This window comes from Pecten maximus, chromosome 10 (assembly GCF_902652985.1).
Source record: "Pecten maximus chromosome 10, xPecMax1.1, whole genome shotgun sequence".
Lineage (NCBI taxonomy): Eukaryota > Metazoa > Mollusca > Bivalvia > Pectinida > Pectinidae > Pecten > Pecten maximus.
The window spans coordinates 16,158,294-16,180,042 of NC_047024.1; the positions used below are offsets into that span (position 1 = coordinate 16,158,294).

Here is a 21,749-nt window from a genome sequence, read left to right on the forward strand (position 1 = left end):
TATATACCGAAGCACTGGAATACAGCGACGAAAAGAAGTTGTATGCATAGATCCAAAATTTCCCCTTCTTATTCAAACGGAACTACCAATGGATGTTTCATTAGTAAAACTAATCTTAACAGAATAGCATTTCCTGTGCGTTTGATTTTTTGTCTCATTGTTTAGCTGGTGTGAATCCCCACCTACAGTAAAAGCATCACTTTTTCATGTATATGTTGAATTAAGCAGATTGCTAAGATATCATAACTTCTAATACGGTTTTGAGTTAAGACAAAAGATATTAGCAGCTATCGAAACAAACTGAGTTAGATATAGTAGAATCAAAATAAATCAAACTGCATCATACAGCTTTGTCTAGAGAATAATAGCCATACTCTAACATGGATTGATTCTAACGGAATAGTTTAATTGTAATATAAATGTCGAATGTCGCAAAATTTCACGTCAAAGTTGAAATTTCAAAGTATGTTTTTCTTTTATCTGTATTAAATATTAATTCTAAAAATGTTCGTTTTCTTATATCTATATAAAGTATTAATTCTACAATGTTCGTTCATACTGAAAATTGATGTAAATGATTTTAGTGTTTTGATTAAATACATAGTAAGATTTTTATTAAGTTCCAGGTGAAGTTTCTCACGTCGCTAATAAGTCTACATGATCACAATTCTCCCACAACAATGCTTTGAGAATTCAATACCTGTCTAATCAACACTACGATACAAATGTAGTACTTACTGAAGGGTTCCAAGACTTTATAAGCAGGAGCTAGGGAAGGAAAAACGCAAAAAAAAAAAAAAACCAAAAAAAACCATACCTTTTATAGTATTGAAATAAAAATATAAGTCAAGAACGTTTTAGAAAATTGTGTTATGGTACTTTAAAACGCATTGTTATAACTGACAAACTAATATAAACTATTCAAAGTATATTTCATCCTTCTAGGACTCCTAAGTGATGTTATGAATATCATACAACTATTTCGTCCTTCTAGGACCCGTCAGTGATGTTAGGGACATCGAACAGCTTTTTCATCCTTCTAGGACTCCTAAGTGATGTTATGAACATCATACAACTATTTCGTCCTTCTAGGACCCGTCAGTGATGTTAGGGACATAGCATTTTATAAAATCACTAATTGTTTAAGTATATACCGAAGCACTGGAATACAGCGACGAAAAGAAGTTGTATGCATAGATCCAAAATTTCCAATTCTTATTCAAACGGAACTACCAATGGATGTTTCATTAGTAAAACTAATCTAAACAGAATAGCATTTCCTGTGCGTTTGAATTTTTGTCTCATTGTTTAGCTGGTGTGAATCCCCACCTACAGTAAAAGCATCACTTTTTCATGTATATGTTGAATTAAGCAGATTGCTAAGATATCATAACTTCTAATACGGTTTTGAGTTAAGACAAAAGATATTAGCAGCTATCGAAACAAACTGAGTTAGATATAGTAGAATCAAAATAAATCAAACTGCATCATACAGCTTTGTCTAGAGAATAATAGCCATACTCTAACATGGATTGATTCTAACGGAATAATTTAATTGTAATATAAATGTCGAATGTCGTCTTTATGAAATCTCATTAAGGGTGATGAATTGAGTTCGTTTGAAAATAACCTCAACGTGAACTTTTCCTCTATTCATGTTTTACGAAACTGACCATGATTCATTCTTTAAATTGGTATTTTTGCTCTGCTACTCCGCGTGAAAAAAGACTGCCATCAAATCTTGTAGTCAGGGGGCACAATATGATGAAGGTCATGCTGCCTATTCTCCGGCCTCGTCATATAATGTGAGACCATCGTGACGATAAAACGTTTAGATGAAGTTAGGCTTTTCCAGGAATAACGTCACCATTAACCATAACGAAATATCCGTAGTTATATGACACTACGTTATCACTAAAGGTTATTATACAAATATAAATATACGTATTAACGCTCCCTTTAACATGGATCTGGTACTAAATGTTAACAACACTTTAAAGTTATCATTGTTACGGAGACGGAAGTTCAGTGAGACAAAACAAGAAAAGGCGGGGTTGGTGGGGCAGGAAATAGAGTTCCTTAGGGAAGTAGCTAGAGCGTAATATCAATTTTAACTCCCAAACGGAGGACATTTACCCCTCAAATAATCCTACCTCAAGTTCCTTAGGATAATAGGTAGAATGTAATATCAATTTTGGTTTCCTTCAATAACTCCCAAACATTTACCCCTGAAATAAATCTACCTCAAATTAGTCGGCTCTTGCGGCGATGTCTTCACAAGCCAGCAGATTCTCTCTAACCTAATCAACAATGGTAAGATATTCAATTGTACTTTCGAAAGTGAGTCTATAAGATGGTAGAGTAGTGATTGTCTTATGAATAGAAAATGTTTGAATTGGCGTGTAACATTATACTGGGTATATTACTGACACTGCTGTGTCGTTGTTTGATGCATTGGAATTTAAAAAAACCTTATATAAAATTATTTATGTTTAATGGTGGGATGTAGATTATAGTTAAACTATTTGTTTCTGGTTGAAGAGAAAGTGTTTCACTAGACAGGCCAACCAGACTAGCATGGTATTGTTTGACAAATGGCAAATAATAAGTTTATTGTTACGCCAAATAGCAGTTCATGATACTCACATCGCAATACAGAAACGGAATTATTGTTTCTATAAAGGAATGTAATGTACATAAAGCTATTGATTACTGATGAATAAGTATATTTGATTAATTACTTAGGTTGAATCTATATTCTTCACCTACGAAATATATAAAACATGCTCCTCACCCGTGTGATATAGAGTTTTTCCATCAGGAACTAAGCATGTCGGTTTTTGATATACTTGGCTTTAGGAGCACTGAGTACCACCATCCTGACAGTCGATATCATATAAGATATTTATAGCGAGATAATTGTTAAACTGGGAATTAAATTTCTCTCGCAAAAATGGTTTCTTTGTGTTAACGGTAGGAACATGCCGTCTACCGGAAAACCGAGAGAACATAAACATTGTTTAAATATTCCTGATATGCCGATTGATAAAGTTGTTAACATAGAACTTACCAATTGACTGATGTTAATCTTTATAATTGGAAATATGGAGGAGAGAACAGCGCTGGTGCCTGTAGCTCTATAAAACAACTGGTGAGAGGGACATCTCCGCGGATATCGCTCCCTCTATTACGATTTATGTCAAATCTGCACAGATCTCGTACCGGAGAAAATACTTTAATTACCTTTATCGAGTGAAGCTTTGCATCGTCATACATTTAGTCTAGATTGGTAAAATACGTTTGAGATAACTACTGTTACAGAATCTTTAAAACTGTTTCACCCTGGGTCAATGACTTTCCACGATTTATCTCCGTCAAAAGAGACATTGATACATCATAGTAGTGATATAACACCGAACTGTGGTGTAGTGATATAAAACCGAACTGTGGTGTAGTGATATAACGCCATAATGCCGAACTGTGGTGTAATATATAGTGTCTTTCTGTTTAACTTCAGATAACATATCACTTCACGCTAGAAATCGGAAGTAACATATTTTAAAAGTAATAAAATGATATCCAGCTCCTCGATAACCTCCTTTTAAAGTTTTATATCAAAGAAATTACTATTAATTTGAAAATTGAATCAGTGCTAAAATTATCTACGATAAATTCATGGCATGCTTCCTGATTTGTTTTATTCACAACAAAAAGCTTGTGGACGGTGGACAACGGATACAGCAGGAAAACTGTAGTCTGTTTCTTCGAGCCCAATGACCTAACTAGTCACATTTGAAGCGGATTCAATGATGTAAAATTGAGAGCGTTTTCCATTCCACATATATCCCACTTGCTAGGCATGTCGTGTCGAGTTACATACCGGGAACATTTTTATGTACTTCTTCGATGATTTTATCCGTCATAATTTCCCAGGCATAATTATGTAAGGCTATTTAATGCTATTAACACGTGATTCTCGCGCATTAGCACGGGCCTGTTGTGGCTGTGCCCCTGGGTGATTACATGTCTGGGCCGGGGATGTCCCTATTGGGCTAACTGTCGGCACTTACAACTCGAGTGCGGACCACGATAAGGCTTTGATACAGCTCTTTAGTTGAAGAACTTCATTAAGTTTCCTAAGTCCTCGATATTAATTCACAGCGATTCCGTAGTTTTCGTTGCTCACTGTGAACACAGCGGGACCGTAATGGTGTTTATGCAGACTTGAAAATCCACATGTAAAATTTCAGCCTGTTGACGTGTTGTACGAACACCCTTTCATTTATAAATAAATATCAATAAATAAATATAAATGAATTCAGGTAATATAAAGATTTCACATTAACAGTCACAAGTAATAAATAAACATGCTAATGTCTTCACCATTTCTTCAAAATCTCACTTCTCGTGCAAGTTGTTGTACCGCTTGCAAACCCAATGTTGTTGTTTACTGAATGCTGTATGACGCAATAAGAAACAAGATATACCAGGTGGTTTGGTTTCATATTCTATCGCTGTGTCCAGTAAAATACTAAACTAACGGCCAGTTATATAATAATGTTGTACAATAAATAACCTTAATGTAAAAAATGAAAATGGAGAGCATAGATAAGCTTAGTCAAAACCGAAATAATATATAGTTATACCGCTGATCAACCACTTAGAGGGTAATTAAATGGTGTTGGTCAATCTGTAGATTCCAAAATATTATAGCGGAAACATTAAAGTTAAACAGCTGTTATTTGCATATTACCAACTTATGTATTGACTGCCTGTCAATACCTCTCAATAATACTGATGAGATGTATTGCGGATTTTGTCTTCACATTTGCAATGTTTACTATTTGTTTAGGTCACAATTTGATTAGTTTTTGCACATCATCGTCAACAAGTGAAAGTTCTTTTTTTTAACTTTTAGCCACATTGTTAGGTTGTTTTTTCTTCTGGTATTGAGAGGTAATGTCAGGTTTTTGGAAAGAAGTGCATTTGTCTTATTAGAATATTAAATAGTGTACCGAAACAGTTACTGACGACAACATCGTTAAACGAAATCAATATATACGATGTTCTCGAGTAAATATTCAGTTTAACAAAACACTCCAGTCTGTAAAAACCGTCCTGGTAATAAAGTATTACTTCGGAAAGATTAATATCTTTCTCAGTTTACTGAATTTGATAGATTTGCAATGGATATTATTTTTTTAATCGATAGCCTTTAAATGTTGCTTGTATTCTGAGGGCTTGAGTGGTCAGAAGCGTTTATCAGAAACATCGACCGCTGTTCAAAGGAAATCTTTGTAGGGCAAGTGTTAGTATCTTTACGAATTATGTAGAGTAAGGATACTTTGTGAGTTTATTAGACTTTTTCTAGAAAGAAGTTGTCATTGTAGTTAATCCGAACATGGAGGCAGACTTCGTAGGTTATAAATACAATTGGACAAATGATTGTGTATGGAGGGATAATGGGATTTCTTAAAGCAAATATTAAACTGATGTGTGTGACGAATACTCTTTACCATGGTGTACCACGAGTGGAGATATATTTCACGTACATGTAATTTTTGCCGAAGTTAAGATAACACAGGGAAATTTCGGGGATTATGCGTGAGCCCATTTCTGTACCATTCCTAATTAGGGAGGAATTAGTTGATTGGGCGTTCAATATCAGTTTTTATCTGATGTATGTCTATATTTCTCATTTTAAATAGAGTGTCTCGTTTAACGTAAAACATTAACTGAATACCTAAGATGGTTATGGAGCCCCGTAAACACTACCTCAAGTATTGTTAATTGCCTACAATTAAGACTAGATATCATTAGTGTGCACTTTTACGATAATTTTGCACTGTGACGCCCGAGTTGTGTGGCCTCATGATTCTAAGGGCCGTCGCCCTCGATGTATTGAATCCACCAGTCGCCAGGAGGTAGGTCCGAGTTTCAACAAGGTACCGATAGTTTTACTGAAGGGCTACATCCATCTCAGATGTCACTATCTTCAGGATTTAACGCTGTGCGCCAATTTCAACAAGATATGCTATTTAGATGAAGCATAAACATGTATTTCAAAAACCGGTAATGTGAGTGTAATTGTATTTGTTAAGTGATACAGATTTCTGGCGTTTTCCTAAGAACATTAATGTGTATGCTTGTCGATAGCTTTCGAATTCTGAATGACTGAGTACATCTTAGCGTTCTCTTGTTGATACATGTCTATTCACATGAAGCGCAGTGTATGCCACATGATTGAAAATATTCAGCATTATTGTTTTACACTGGAACCTTTTTATACAGTGATTCAAAGATATTTATCTGCTGCTTTATTAATATATTAATCAAAATATGTTAAACGTTGTTAACTGGTGTCAGTATTTTCTAACGAAAGAATGTGTTTTAATAATATTTTTTTCATCAGGTAGATTCAAAGCTTGTACAACAGGAAATGTAATTGACGTAATTATACCCACATTTGTTTTCGCAATCTACACATTTTAAAACAATTACATAGAACAGTTCTTTTATTTATCGATTGTTTATCAAGTTATATTCCATTGAAAAAAATTGAAATCATAAATGGAAATAAAATTCTAGTGGTAAGGCGACTGTCAATTGACCACTGAATGGCCACACCGATAGTGGACACCGTCACCACGTGATCTTCACCGTGTGAGGACAGTGAAACCCAGGACTAAAAATAAACTAATTCGCTAATACACCTCAGTATCATGTGACAATTCATGGACTTCAAGTTTTGAAATCCCTCACACGACAATGTGACGCCCGTAGACCTATTCGCGGTAAATAAATTGTGTCCTACTAAGACTGCACGTGATATCGTAGAACGTCAATCATTTTGTCAACACAAAATAACATCAACTAGTTAACGTCCTAGGGTTAAATAGTCAGGGAATCATTGAGTTAGATAATTATAAACACATTCTAAAATTTTCATTCACACAACTCGTTGTGAGAGATAAGATAATTATAAGTTTCTCACCAAGCCTTCAATGCTCTTTGACGATTTAATATGTCTTCATTGTAGTTGATATTTATGTAGCTTGTAAATAATGAATAGACATGATTCCTCAAAAAAGATTAAAAATGAAATGGAAATAAATACGGTATTTGTTCAAACCTTAAAATAACATGTATATATGATATGTTTTTTTGCAGACAAAACATATTGTTGATGTTTGTGTTCAGTTATCTTCTGTAACTGCAAAAATAATTACTGCATTGTATGTTAATTAAAAACATGTGATAATATCCATACGTGCTCATAATTGACGATAATCAGACATTATTATTAGTCGTTGTATGACATCATTTCTGAAAACGTCTGAGAAATGTACCTATAATGATACGGGAAGCTGGTAGTTGATGATATCTGTATAAACTTGTAATTAATTTCCACTGATTACGTATGCTATCCCCCAGCATCCGCTGTGAAGTATATAGGAAACATTCCCGTGAAATAGTTCCGGGAACATTAAATACTTCTGTTTTTTAAAAAGTGAAACAGTTATGTAAGTTCATGTTGTTTGGAGATTATTTTGTTACGTAGTTAACTATTCGCCAGCCCCGGCGTGTTCCTGGGGATACCACGTGGGGACCCGAGATAACTCCAGCATATTTACTCCCATTGGATGTAAGGACACTGCTGAGATTTAATTAACTTTTTTTCTTTAGCTCGTTACAAATTATGAAATATCATATCGCATTTCGAGTCTGCCGTTTGATGTCTGTAGCGCTTACCGAAGTCGTAATCCCGCCCATAGCTATACACAGTAGACAGTTTCGCTGTAGCACGCTATATCACCATCAGCCTAATCGGCATGGTATACATATCTCAGTTTTGCGCAGTAGTTCTACCGTTTTCCACATGTACTTTAACCCATTCTACAACACAATATGTTTTTGCTTCTTCATACAATTCCTGTATGTATATTTCTTCTCAAGGTAGAAGGAATGATTTCTGGTTCTTAATCTAATTAATAGTCGTATCCATGGTCTAGGCTCGTGATTCCATCGTTCTCCTATTGACTGCTTGGGTGGTTTCTAGACTTAGTGGCGTCGCCAGCAAAGCGTCATCATATACAAGCTAGAGTTTTTACCAATATCAAGACCCCTCACTTTGTTACATTTAATTCATAATCATATTTGCTATTTGATGTTGGTGTTATGCATCCACCGTTAAGTCAATATTTTAAGTACTTTAATTTTTCTCACTTGAGTTTTAAACTATTTTAATGCCCTATTTAATACGCGGTGGTTTTGCTTTATGTTTTGGACCGGTAAGCGGTGAAGGGCTTTTGTCTGGGGTTGTGGGCTGGTAATATAGAATGGGATAAAGTGTCCCATGGAGATTTTATGATTTGAGTTGTTTCTGATTTTTTTTATTCTATTTCATAAGTCCTTTAGCGATGTAATGCCTTTTTTGATGTGTGATATCTTTATGGATTACGATATATGATGTAAACCATTTCCTGTTTGTTAAGTAGCACCATTATCCACGAGCTTTAGAAAGTCGCCCACCGACGCAAATACAGTATGCAGTCGGTATTGTGTCTGTTTTAATGTTTATGGGACAATTTTCTATGTGCGGACCTCTACAGATATAACAGAGATAACAGCAATTGTAATCAGCCTTGGTTTTATCAGATGTATGCATGGGAAAAGTCGAACCAAGCCGCATCCCAAGGATATTTACCAACGTTTAAATATTAAATTTATTGAATTGTTACTTTCCGTTATTAATAAATCGATCAGTAACATAATGTAGTTCACAGAACTTTTCGGTTAATGTTGATGATTTAAAGTGACGTGAAACAAATATGCATGTGCAGTACATATAAAGATATTTGATTTTCAAACTCATTTTGAACTTGATATATAAACGTGCAAAGGTACCCTATCATCCTGTTTTTATATTCAATTTAATGTCTTAAAGAATTGGAAATAAGAATTCAAAATTTATATGCAAACATTTTAATGTTTTCGCTGGTACAAGTGAGCTTTGACTTTGTTTTCACGATTTGTTATTTGACTCAATGACTAACTCGTTCTAAACTGGCCATAAAGCCTTAAGGTTTATTTTGTAAAGAATTGTTCTTGTTATATTCTGCTAAAATCTAATACTAGATACACCCCACCCCAAAAACTTCAAATAAAACATGCTAGAGACCCAAAATTATAAAGCTCAATCTTATTTATAATTTCACTTTTCTAGAGAAAGCTGGTATGTCTAATCTCGTTAATTTGCTTCAAAATCGATCAACAACACTAAAAAAAAAAAACAAAAAAAACATCAACAACAATCCTATATTTCATGGAATCCTTTCTCGAAATTATAAAGCTGCTTTACTTGTCAATAAAACAAAACAAACAATGACTCATTAATGTAATTGAATGATAATATAAACGTTTAAGCCGATATAAATTGCTTGTTCCAGGTAGAATAATTTACAACTCTAGCCAATAGCATGTATTGTATCACTTTGTATAAAATAATCCCGACAAATTACATGCACAAAATGTATGTGAAATAACTTACTTATTAAAGTCCTTCACTTTAGAAATATTTTTAATGTTGCTGACAGATATATGTGATGATAATTAAAACAATACAAGAATCATATCTAAAGACATTTTCCTATTTGGATTATTGGAGTGTCGCTCCTTCCCTTGCAATGCATAAATAATGTAACATATTTTACCATAACACCGCTTGATCACGTGACTACTATTGTGACATCATGTATCTCATTGAACCAAGAACTTCACTAACTGATGTTAAAGATATTAGAATAGTTGAATATCAAAGAATAACTTCATTTTCCCTAGTGACATGTATATACTTTATGAACTTTATGAACTATTGTCCTTAGCACGCATTGCTATTTGTCTGTAATGCGTGTTGAAGAACTGTGATACGTTTTGATTAACTACAGAGTTCTCACTTATACGAAGTCATGGAATCCTACACGACCTTTGTTGTTACTGCGCCGTTCAATGAGGCAATTGATCAATCAATATATTACTACAAGAAATGAAACTAAAGGAAACTATATAAAACAATATCCTGCTAAGAAATTTATGACAATCAGCCGTATATAAGAAAAGTTTGGGTACTAGTTTGTTTGGTTTGTGTTTTCTGTCCGGGGTATTGTTAAAATGGATACTACTGGGTTGACTCCACAGAGCGTTTCCTTCGAGTAATCACCAAGCTATAGCTTCAGACAGTATTGTCAATATGCCTGGTGGGATTTAGATTAAAACAATCTTACCATATCCTATCAACTTACACGCGCTCAATTTGTAAAGGATGCTTAATACGTTTCTATTAGATAATATGTTGTTTTATCCTTTTAACATTGTTTGTAAATAGCCGAAATAATTAAGATATACAAATTTATATCCGATTAGAATCTACACTTGTGTAAATATGAAAATATTACGTTCTCACGGTAAAATGAGTTTAGATGATACTGGTTGTAAAGTTAAATAGTATTAACACCTCCTCAGGACACGTTGTATGCGGGGGACTAAGTGGCGAGCTGGCGCTACCTCCATATCCCCTCCACAGCACCAAGTCGTTAGAGTCCCTTTACTTTTTAATTTTCTCTACCACATGCGAAAGTGGTAAGAATAGGCGATCGTTATCACCACTTGAGCTACACTTGTGCCTTTTATCGGCACCTTCTCGCAAATTACACGTGGAATTCATCGCTTTGTGTTTAACCTTGTCGGGGGTGTTTGTTGACTCGAGTCTGCAAGAGAAGATATTTCTTCAATGATTCTGTATTTATTACAGATTTCACAAATACATTCCTTAACTGTTTATGACATATTCGCTATTCTGATTCTATCAGATTTTGTCAAAGAATGTTAAGTCGCCATTTATACACTGATGTGGCGCATTTGAACACGTCGGCTGTAAAACAACAAAACTCAATCAAAATAATTAATGTCATTTGCTATGATATATTTAGAAACCACACAACGCATAGCATGATCAGAATTTATTACCAGCAGACACAGTTTCTTAATACATTGTCGATTTTCTCTTTACGGGACAGGTCTGTTGTGTCGGACACTATTGGTATCACAGTAATTTAGATTAATAACTTCTTATTTGAACTAGTGATTGACATAAGTGAATTGAGAACAAAATATAAAAATATATAGTCATGCAAAATGTAGACATCATATTATTATTCGGCATAAAGAAAATATATAGTTATCACAGAAAATGGATATAGTTATCAGAGATATAGAAATTATACAGATATCATATATGCATAAAAATATATAGTTATTAGAGATATAGAAAATATAATTATCATACATGTATATACATAGTTAAATAGTTATCAGAGATATAAAAAATATAATTATCATATATACATAGATAAATAGTTATCAGAGATATAGAAAATATAGTTATCATATATACATAGATAAATAGTTATCAGAGATATAGAAAATATAATTATCATATATACATAGATAAATAGTTATCAGAGATATGGAAAATAATATTATATGGTTGTCAGATATATATTAAAAATGTCGAAAGTATATCATTATCAGATGTATATAAAATATCTGAGATATAGACAATATATGATTATCAGAATACTCGGAGATATAGAAAATATATAATCAAAGATATAAAAAATATTAAATGAAAACAAAATTGTGATATCCACAGCACAACCAAACCCTCTATATCATATTAAATGGAAGAAGTTAGATAGAACAATATGAATTTACTGATGTGAATATTGAACATATTATCGATGATGATCTAAACTGAAACAAAGTTATATGTAAAACATAGGTACACAACCCACGGTATGTAAGTAAACTGATGATATATGTTAATGTAAGGTGCGTCTATTCTCTAACTCGCTACACCTTAGTACAATTAGGATATAATTCTATTTTCATGTGTTACTTTGAGTAATTTTATGTCTAAGAACTTAATTACAACATATTTGATCAGACCATTCATATAAACTATATTTTAAGATACCTCGGGTAATTCTTTATTTTATATTGTAACTTTTATACATAGTTGCCGTTGTCACGGTAACCATTCAGGACTACACAAATCCTCAATTTTGTTGTTGGTTATTCTGTATGTATTTTAAAAAGAATATCTTATTCTTCGGTGTGAATTTTGAATCACTTTAAAGATTAGCAAACCGTTTTGTGTATGATTTTATAAACATGCTTATTAAATATCGTTCGCTTTTACTGTCATATGGAATATGTCATAAAAACATCATATTTCCCGTAAAAACAAAATAATCTAACAGTTGTTTTTGTTTGTGGCTACGACATTGCCACTGGCATATTATCATGACCAATTAATCATGGTTTTTATTGTTTGCACTCAGAAAATATGCATCTACGGAATTTGATACTGTACATCTTTCTTTCACAAGCAGTTCTAAGTAATAAAATATGTGAAACAAAACGAAATTTTTTTTTCAGGTTGAATAGATCAAAGAGTAACAACATATGGTTTGACCACTCTGGTGTTTTATATACGGAAACCGAAAGTAGATCAGGTGTGCAACATATACCAAGCCCTCTATGGCGTCTGACAGGTGCTCGTCATCGACACCTTAGTCCATTGCCCATCGCCCTTCCATTTGGCATCAATTATCGTCCGTCATTAAACCCCTGTTAGCTGCCAAATTCAATAAAGTCTAATTCATCCCACGGAGTGCCCCATTGTTTGTACACATGAATTGCCATGTTAACGCTAGTGCCGTCAGTTTCGGCTGCCATGGTGTTTATGTTGGTCAAACTAGACTTATCAAATATGTGGACTGTGCGTCTGCATCCAACGTATCTATCTAAGTCATTATAACTCTGGTAGAGATGGGGAGTGGTGGTAGACAGTGGTGTATATAACATGTGTGAAAAATGTGTCAGTTGAAAATAAAACTCTTGTGTTTAATCAGCAGCTAATGGAGATCGTATGTAAATACATAAGTAATACGTGTACATGTCAGTGGTAGTGAAGGCATTCAGCCCACGTTTTAATTTGACGCTTAATTATTTCTAACATTAACATATACTTAATAAGTTCAAACGATCGTACACTGTTAACAGTATATTGTTTTGCAATGAAATAAAGTTTATTAGTTATCAACATCAGAAATAGTATTTAAAATATGGTAATTACCGCTTACCTGCCAAATCCTAACCTGTTGTTGTTGTGGTTATTTTTCACAAAGCTACTTGCAATTTCCGAATCAATTGTTAAATTATGTTCAGGTTTCTAGTCTCAAATGCTATGAACCTCTCCATTGACATCACCTTGCAGCACTGAAAAGTTTCCATGTCAATTGTCACTTACATATTTTATCATTTTATCTAAAAAAAAAACAGAAGACAATAAAATTAAATGGAGTTTTAATAATAGACACAGTATATGCCCAATAATGGTTATAAAATTGTATGTCTCTTATACTTACTCGTCGGTGGTCCCAGGACCCCAGAGTTGAAACACAGAAGATAGGAACATTCAATTCAGTATAACTGTTTAATGTGTAGAAGATAGTAACTTTAAAATTTGTAACTATTTTAAGAGTCTTCTTAACTCTCCAGTTATGCATTTAAACTTGGTAAATTTTGGATGATGACTTAAAAAATGAATTGAATAAAGATAAATTAATCTTAACACGTCTTAAGGACCTACGCAATTACAAGATTTGTTTAATTTAAATTTTCCATTAACTTATTCATTTTTTGTTCTTTTCTTTTTCGGAAGACTTAAATTCCGAATGAATCATAAAGCAAATTGTCGTTAAAATAATATCGCAAAAAATAGTCAAGCTATTTAACAGCGGCTACCACAACAATGCTTGTATAGTTGTGAAATGTTCACTCTATTGTATGTATCCTACAAGTCTGCTTTAGTGCCGCATATTTCTGAATTCTAATGAGATATGTTAAAAATTGAGAACATTCCGGTATTCTCTAATCATCCAATCGGGCGGCAGAATCAAAATGGTATTCATAGCAAATAGGAATGGTTAATTATAAATTGTATCGGTAAATGGTATATGTATTATACTCATATATAATAAGATATAAGCAATAATAAATAGCAATATATAGTAATATGTAGTAAATGTAAATAACTTATAATGGGATATATTATATACGGCAATGGTAAAACTCATTATTAGTTTAATATGAATAATATATAGTTATATAAGATACTATGTAGTAAAAGTAAATACTATATTGTAATTGTAGATACTATGTAGTTAACGTAAATATTATAGTTATAGTAATACAATGCTGTAATCGTAAATACTATGTAGTTATAGTAAATAGTATACTTAGTATAGTTATAGTAAATACTATGTAGTTATAGTAAATACTATGCAATTTTATTGAATACTATGCAATTTTATTGAATACTATGTAGTAAAAGTAAATACTATGTAGTAAAAGTAAATACTATGTAGTAAAAGTAAATACTATGTAGTAATAGTAAATACTATGTAGTTATAGTAAATACTATATTGTAAAAGTAAATACTATGTAGTAAAAGTAGATCATATGTAATTAAAATAAATACTATGAAGGAATAGTAAATATTATCTAGTATTAATAAAGAGTAATGGAAAAGTATTGGTTGATAACATTTGTAAATGGAAACTCACTATTGTAGATTATAATTGTACCTGGTTACTTGTAACTGATAGCGGTGAATAACAATAAACACTACACTCACGTTTCAACGTTCAAGGGTGGCAAACAATTCGTTTCTATGCTTGGTGTTATTTCGATAATGATTTCATCTTTTATGTATCTTCAGGTGTGGTTCCAGAACAGGCGAGCCAAATGGAGGAAGAGGGAGAGATATGGTCAGATCCAGACTATGAGGGCGATGACGACTGGGACTAATCCTTATGACATGCCCCTAGGAGCTAGACACGACGCTTACTCTCAGGTACGGACATAACAAATTCCGGAACAAGCAAAACTGCAAAGATATGCTTCAAATAAATAGAATTATTTGAACTTTATCTTTGAAAAGCGTTTGATTATCATGTTCAATTAATTTTTTCTGATATGCTTGATGAAAGGTATCAGGTCTACATTATAATATAAATTACTCGTAATTGTTTCAATTATTTAGTAATAAAAAGACGAAATAAAGTTTATGGAATGTGAACATCTTGATGGGGAGGTGCAATCAGGCGATTTGATTCGAAGAATAAATTCAATAAACATGTAAACAAAAATCATTTCAGATTGAGTTGTATTGCTATTACGTTTTCATTCAAGATCAAAAATTGCACGCATCATGATTATTTTTAGGAGAAATTTCAAATGTTCATAATTTAACACCAAAACCAATGTTAGATAATGTTACACAAATACCAATGCATGTGATAAAATGAAAACTATCATTGTGAACATAATGTTATACTGAATGCAGGATCAGGATTAAGCAACATTTTTTATTTAATTTTCTGACCCGTTTTTTCTGATGCAAATATTGTAATTTTTATGCTGGGCTTCATGTGAAGTTTGTTGATGAAGTTGTCTGGTATTTGTATTCGTATTAAGGCAAATTATGAACCAATCATAACCAATCTTTCTTCCAAAGATGTAGATTACGCTAATCGGTATCATCTTTGTCGTTTGTTTGCAGATTCAACACAACCCATGGGCTGGAAACCCCCAGATTCCGTATACCATGCAGAACTCCACGTGTATGGTGACGCATTCTAATGTACCCAACTTCATGGGTCTTGCACATCCTGGACATCTTGCATCACATCCGGGTGGCCCGCACCAACCTCCAACCCTGGCCCTGCACGGCGCCCAGTCGCCTCCCCTAGACCCGTGTGAGAATGGTGAACGGAGGACGAGTAGTATAGCCTCCCTCCGACTCAAAGCTCATGAACACAGTGTTGCTATGGGCATATTTAGTGCATATGGAAAATAAACAAAGCGCCACAAGGCATGGCAATGTTATTTTACTGGGTAAACAAACACGATAATTTTCCAGTAATGTAATTTGGTCATCTCGAATGCGTTGGCTTCGAGTGATTGCTGGCTGGGAATATCCCAAGATTGTCGAAAGGGCTAGCCGACATGTGGCGTCCACAGCTGTAAAACGGACACTAAAGCAAACGACTGCAATGGAACTGTGTAAATATATAGTGTGGAGATAATATGAATTGTGACAGAAAGAATTACTGAGGATTACCGTTCTACTGATGTTTATATAGAGAGAATACCAGCGTGCTAATACCTAGTGATGAACGTAATAACTAGTCGTCCAAATCAACATCGCGTGCATTGTGTCGCGCGCATGTTTACATGAGGGAATGCTTCACGTGCTAGGTGATGATAATGACAGCACATCTACCTGAGGTGTAAGTTACGACACAGCCCGATATACACATGAAGGGCACGAGCGAATGGACACGTGCTTAATTTGTGCGAAGAATGAGACTCGCATTGCATGTATATTCCCATAACTCTTGTTTCACATAAAATTAATTTCAGAAAAAACACAGCAAATTGTGCATTTTTTTAATAATTCTAGATATTTGTATTTCCGTCAATTATGCAACGTGACCGCGTAAATGAATACAACTGTAAAATGTACGTATATGAATTTCATGTGTATTAAAGACATTCATAGAATTATGGATAACCTATAAAACTGGCAATAATTTGCATTATTCCTTTGAAGTAGCGTAACACATGGGGGAGTTTCTAGTTTATGACAGTAGGTGGTGAACATGTGAACAAAAATTAAACCTCGTAGATTGCATTTCTCGAGGTCTCGGGACAGTAATATGCCAGTACAATCTGCCTAAGGTACAGGGGCCCGAGGATAATTGTCTCTGGTCATAATATTGTTAAATACTTATGTATTACAAAGGCATATTTGTAAACAAATAAAGGTGAATTACCTACGTAATAAATGTAAATCTACAGGATGAAGCAATCATCATTCGGAGTCTCTCTGCAGTTTACTATATAATGTAATATCTACATTCCAATAACATGCTTACCGAGATGTTTCTATAATTAATATTTGGGTACTAGAGGATTTTATACATTTTTTAGTGTATAACGTAGTATATAAACTACATCTGGTTGTTAACACTCTGACCCTTCCCTCGTAATAAATCTGCAATTTTAAATTATGTAAACACGTTTATCCATTACTTGTAATAAGTAGCAGGCCCGGGACTGCGTGTAAGCTGTTAACATGCAAAATTAAGTCGTGATAAAATCATATTATGGGAAGGAAGACTTACAATTCTTTCTTAATGATCGTAAATAAATTGGAAAAAGTAGGAAGTGGGAACAGATTAATTAGTAATCAGATGTTGGAGGACCCGAAATATGGCGAGAAAATTGAGAGACTGTTATCCATTTAATGGGCTAGGAAAGGACAGCTAAACTATACCTCTTCTTGGGCAATTATCTCAGCTATAAAAACACGGCAGCATATTGCAGTTTCAAAATATCTTTATGTAATCATTTCGGATAGTAAAACCTTAGAACATTAATAATAAACGAATTAGTTTAAATTATACTAAAACCACCTTCATATTTCTTTTATCAATACTGCATTAGGTTAATTGTTGTAATGATCATATGTTTAATGGTTTCTGTCAGAATTAATTAATAAAAACTTTTACATCGTCTACTTGATTTTAACATACTGTTTTAGAATTGTCCTCTCCCTCATAACAATAATATAGATATATAATCCATATTGACATGCAAGTTTAACAATAAAATATTGGGGATATTTTCATGTTAGAAAAAAGACGAACACAGAGACAAGAGGAGGTCATGATTTAATAGCAAGTTGATTAGAATAAGCATGTTGTAACATAAAAGGTCAAACGAATATGAGATTTACGAAAAATAGTTCAGAAATGGTATGGTAGATATATCCTAAAAGTACCAACATCTGTGTGACGAGTGGTGATCCCATAAGTGGTAAACATCTATGTGATACAGTTTTAACCACAAACACTGTAATGTTTTATTAATGTTTCCTTGACGTTGTCATGTGCGTGTTATCTATACAATAATATAATCGACGTGACTGTGATATATTTTCCCTCGTGACACACACGTTCGTACTTAACATAATATAATATAGTATAATATCATATAGTATAATAAAATATAATATAGTATAATATAAAATTATATGATATAATATATCGAGGTATTCATAAAATAACAAAATATGAAGGAAACACAGGTTTCATTTATAAAACCAACAATATTGAATTGGATCCAAACAAACAGATGTGTTCTGACTATCTTATGGATGTATAAAAAAGTATTATAATACTATAGGCCGTACAAAGAAATGTTTGGAATTTTCAAGACTATCGGCGCAATCGACAAGACAAAAACAAGAAACAATTACACAACATGCACGAAAATAGCTACTTCAAACAACTTACCTCTTCAGTCGACTGTAAATGATCAAAATATTATTATATAATTTATGGATAAATCTGGATTACTTCGAAATACTCCGTTATGTAAGTAACTATAAACAGGACGTTTACAATTACACAAAATATGACATACATGTTCCAGTTTAGTTAAATACGAATAAAAAAGTTGATTTACATATGGTATATAATTTATATATTTCAAAACATCGAATAACTTATCAATGTCCATTTGACATGACTTCATCAGACAGTCTCAAAGGTAGTACATATTAATTATCAAAGGTAGTACATATTAATTATCAAAGGTAGTACATATTAATTATCAAAGGTAGTACATATTAATTATCAAAGGTAGTACATATTAATTATCAAAGGTAGTACATATTAATTATCAAAGGTAGTACATATTAATTATCAAAGGTAGTACATATTAGTTATCAAAGGTAGTACATATTAATTATCAAAGGTAGTACATATTAATTATCAAAGGTAGTACATATTAATTGATTGTATTTCGGATATATTGCAAATAGATATGAAATTCTCTCGGGCACAATTTCAGATTTCAATTACATTATTTCCTTTCAAGTGCCTATTTACATTGAATTATTGAAATATATTTACACCATCGAATTGTTGCCCTTTTCTAATTAATGCTATCAAATGATTTCAAACCAGTTTCGTATTTTTGACATTGGCATTAGTGGTGCGATATAATAGTACAATTATAATTTAATCCTCTGTTAAATAGGAAATGAAAATAATAACTTTCATTTGGGAGTTTTATGTAAATAATCATGTCCATATGATGACGTTCAAAATTCAGGAAGGATTCTAAATGGTGTCTGCGAAACCAGATGGAAAATGAAGCCCGAGAGCTCTCACGATGATGATGGTATTTTCCGAAAATACAACAAATCTCCAAAATAATAACATAACATTTTCTTAACTTATGTTTTTTATTATTAATTTACGTTTAACAGTACAGTAGAAGCAAGGTAAAATACCTTCCTGGGCTCAGTTGTTCTAAACATTATTAGCTTAATCACTTGATTAGTGAACAATTTGTTTCTCATTTCTTGCAAAACCTGTGAGTACATCTTATATAAAATGACAGTGAAAGAGAAGAGATATCTAGAATTTCGATAAATTTTGTCAAGTTAATGTAACCAGAAATTATTTAACCATTATTTGAAAACAGTAGTTAAACTGTGATTACTCTAATCATCTTTTGAATAACTCGGCACTGGTTACCAATTTTTATAGATGGACGGTAGATCATTCATGGGGAAATCAAAGACATTAATCTCACACATTATTTTATATTGATCATTTTGTTACAAGCCTGCCATATTCTAAAGCAGCCAAAACTAATTCGTGGATCCGCAAGTGCTCTTTAGGACTCGCACAAGTAATTCAGCCAATCAGTAACTGTTGCTATTTTACCCGAACCTAGAAGTCTCTAACAATTGTCTTTCTCCGATTTGTAGCTATTTTCTTGAGTAATTAATATGTGAAATAGTTCTGTTTCTATATACGCGAATAAAGAGTTATGTCTTAAGATATAAAAAAAACAAAAATACACCATTGAAAAAAGACGGGAATTCCCCAGATTAGGGTTCCCCCGTCTAATGAAAATAGGGTTATTGTATTTTCGAATACCTTGTACTCTTATATGCCTTTTAAACTATCCAATAACAAAATTTTGCAGGTAGCTCGTTTTTTTACCCGTCGAAAAATACCTTGGTTTTTGACGTTCGTAAAATACCTTGTTTTCTACACCTCGTTTAAATACCTTGTTTTCAAACCCTCTAAAAATATCTTGTTTTCTACCTCTCGTGAACTACCTTGTTTTCTACCCTTCGTAAAATACGTTCTTGTCTGTCCATCGTAAAATACCTTGTTTTCTACCCCTCGTAAAATACCTTATATTCTACCCCTCGTAAAATACCTTGTTTTCTACCCCTCGTAAAATACCTTGTTGTCTACCCGTCGTAAAATACATTGTTTTCTCTCCCTCCTAAACTAACTTGTTTTCTACCCCTTAAAATACCTTTCTCTACCCCTCGAAAAATTCCCTGTTTTTTACCACTCGTAAAATACCTTGTTTTCTACTCCTCCTAAAATAACTTGTTTTCTACCCCTTAAAAAACCTTCTTTCTACCCCTCGTAAAATACCTTGTTTTCTACGGCTCTTAAAATACTTCGTTTTCCACCCTTCGTAAAATACCTTGTTTCTACCCCTCGTAAAATACCTTGTTTTCCTCAACTCGTAAAATACATTGTTTTCTACTCTTCATCAAAGCCCTTTTGTCCACCTTTAGTAAAATTCCTTGTAAATCAAGGTTTGCTATGACTGTTATTTGCTTAAGTTCTTAATATGGATCTTAATCATAAGTATCCTTAGATATCTATACTTCCTTGATGCATGACTTACTTCGCGAAATTGTATATCGATATGGCTACCAAAGCGATAACGACCTCTGTCTCATTATACTGATATCTATATTGTCCATTTCCCTGCAATAAAATATTAATGATCTTCACTGTCCTGATAACAAATCAATGTATAAAGTAATTGTAATAAACAATACAACCATTGTTTGGTGATTGATAATAAAAACAGCACAACGCTCACAATAAATATTTTCCAGACATAATGCTTCAATTTGAAGAAAAGAAATTTTAATGTTATTTGAAAAATAGATGTTTTCAATATTTCTTTGATTGTACTTTGAAATATACTACACTTAGAAACATCTTTCCCTTAGAAGAGGATGTACATTATTAATCGAGTGAAAAGTGTAACATAAATCAAGGTTATCACATCAACACCACGGAAGGGTTAAGGACGTGAACGACAGGAGGTATATGGAGGTCTGTAAATCAGAGAGGTAAGCATTTCTACTTCTGCTTATCTTCAAACAATACTGGAAGATATAGCACAATATATACGCAACAGTGGTACACCCTCCCCAGGATATATACGCAACAGTGGTACACCCTCCCCACGGTATATATACACAACAGTGGTACACCCTCCCCACGATATATACAACAGTGGTACACCCTCCCCACGATATATATACAACAGTGGTACACCCTCCCCACGATATATATACAACAGTGGTACACCCTCCCCACGATATATACAACAGTGGTACACCCTCCCCACGATATATATACAACAGTGGTACACCCTCCCCACGATATATATACACAACAGTGGTACACCCTTCCCACGGTATATATACACAACATTTG

The 21,749-nt window shown here is 33.2% G+C and overlaps 1 protein-coding gene across 2 annotated transcripts in view; it reads left to right on the forward strand.

Annotated features, from left to right (window-relative positions):
* Positions 1-16,714, forward strand: part of LOC117336192 (homeobox protein aristaless-like 4) — a 29,782-nt gene extending 13,068 nt beyond the window's left edge. For both annotated transcript variants that reach the window (XM_033896644.1, XM_033896645.1), the window contains exons 3-4: positions 14,846-14,980; positions 15,689-16,714. In XM_033896644.1, coding sequence (XP_033752535.1) covers positions 14,846-14,980; positions 15,689-15,985 — 432 coding nt within the window. In that variant the 3' untranslated portion in view covers positions 15,986-16,714. The remainder of the gene's footprint in view (positions 1-14,845; positions 14,981-15,688) is intronic.
* The last annotated feature ends 5,035 nt before the right edge of the window (positions 16,715-21,749 follow it).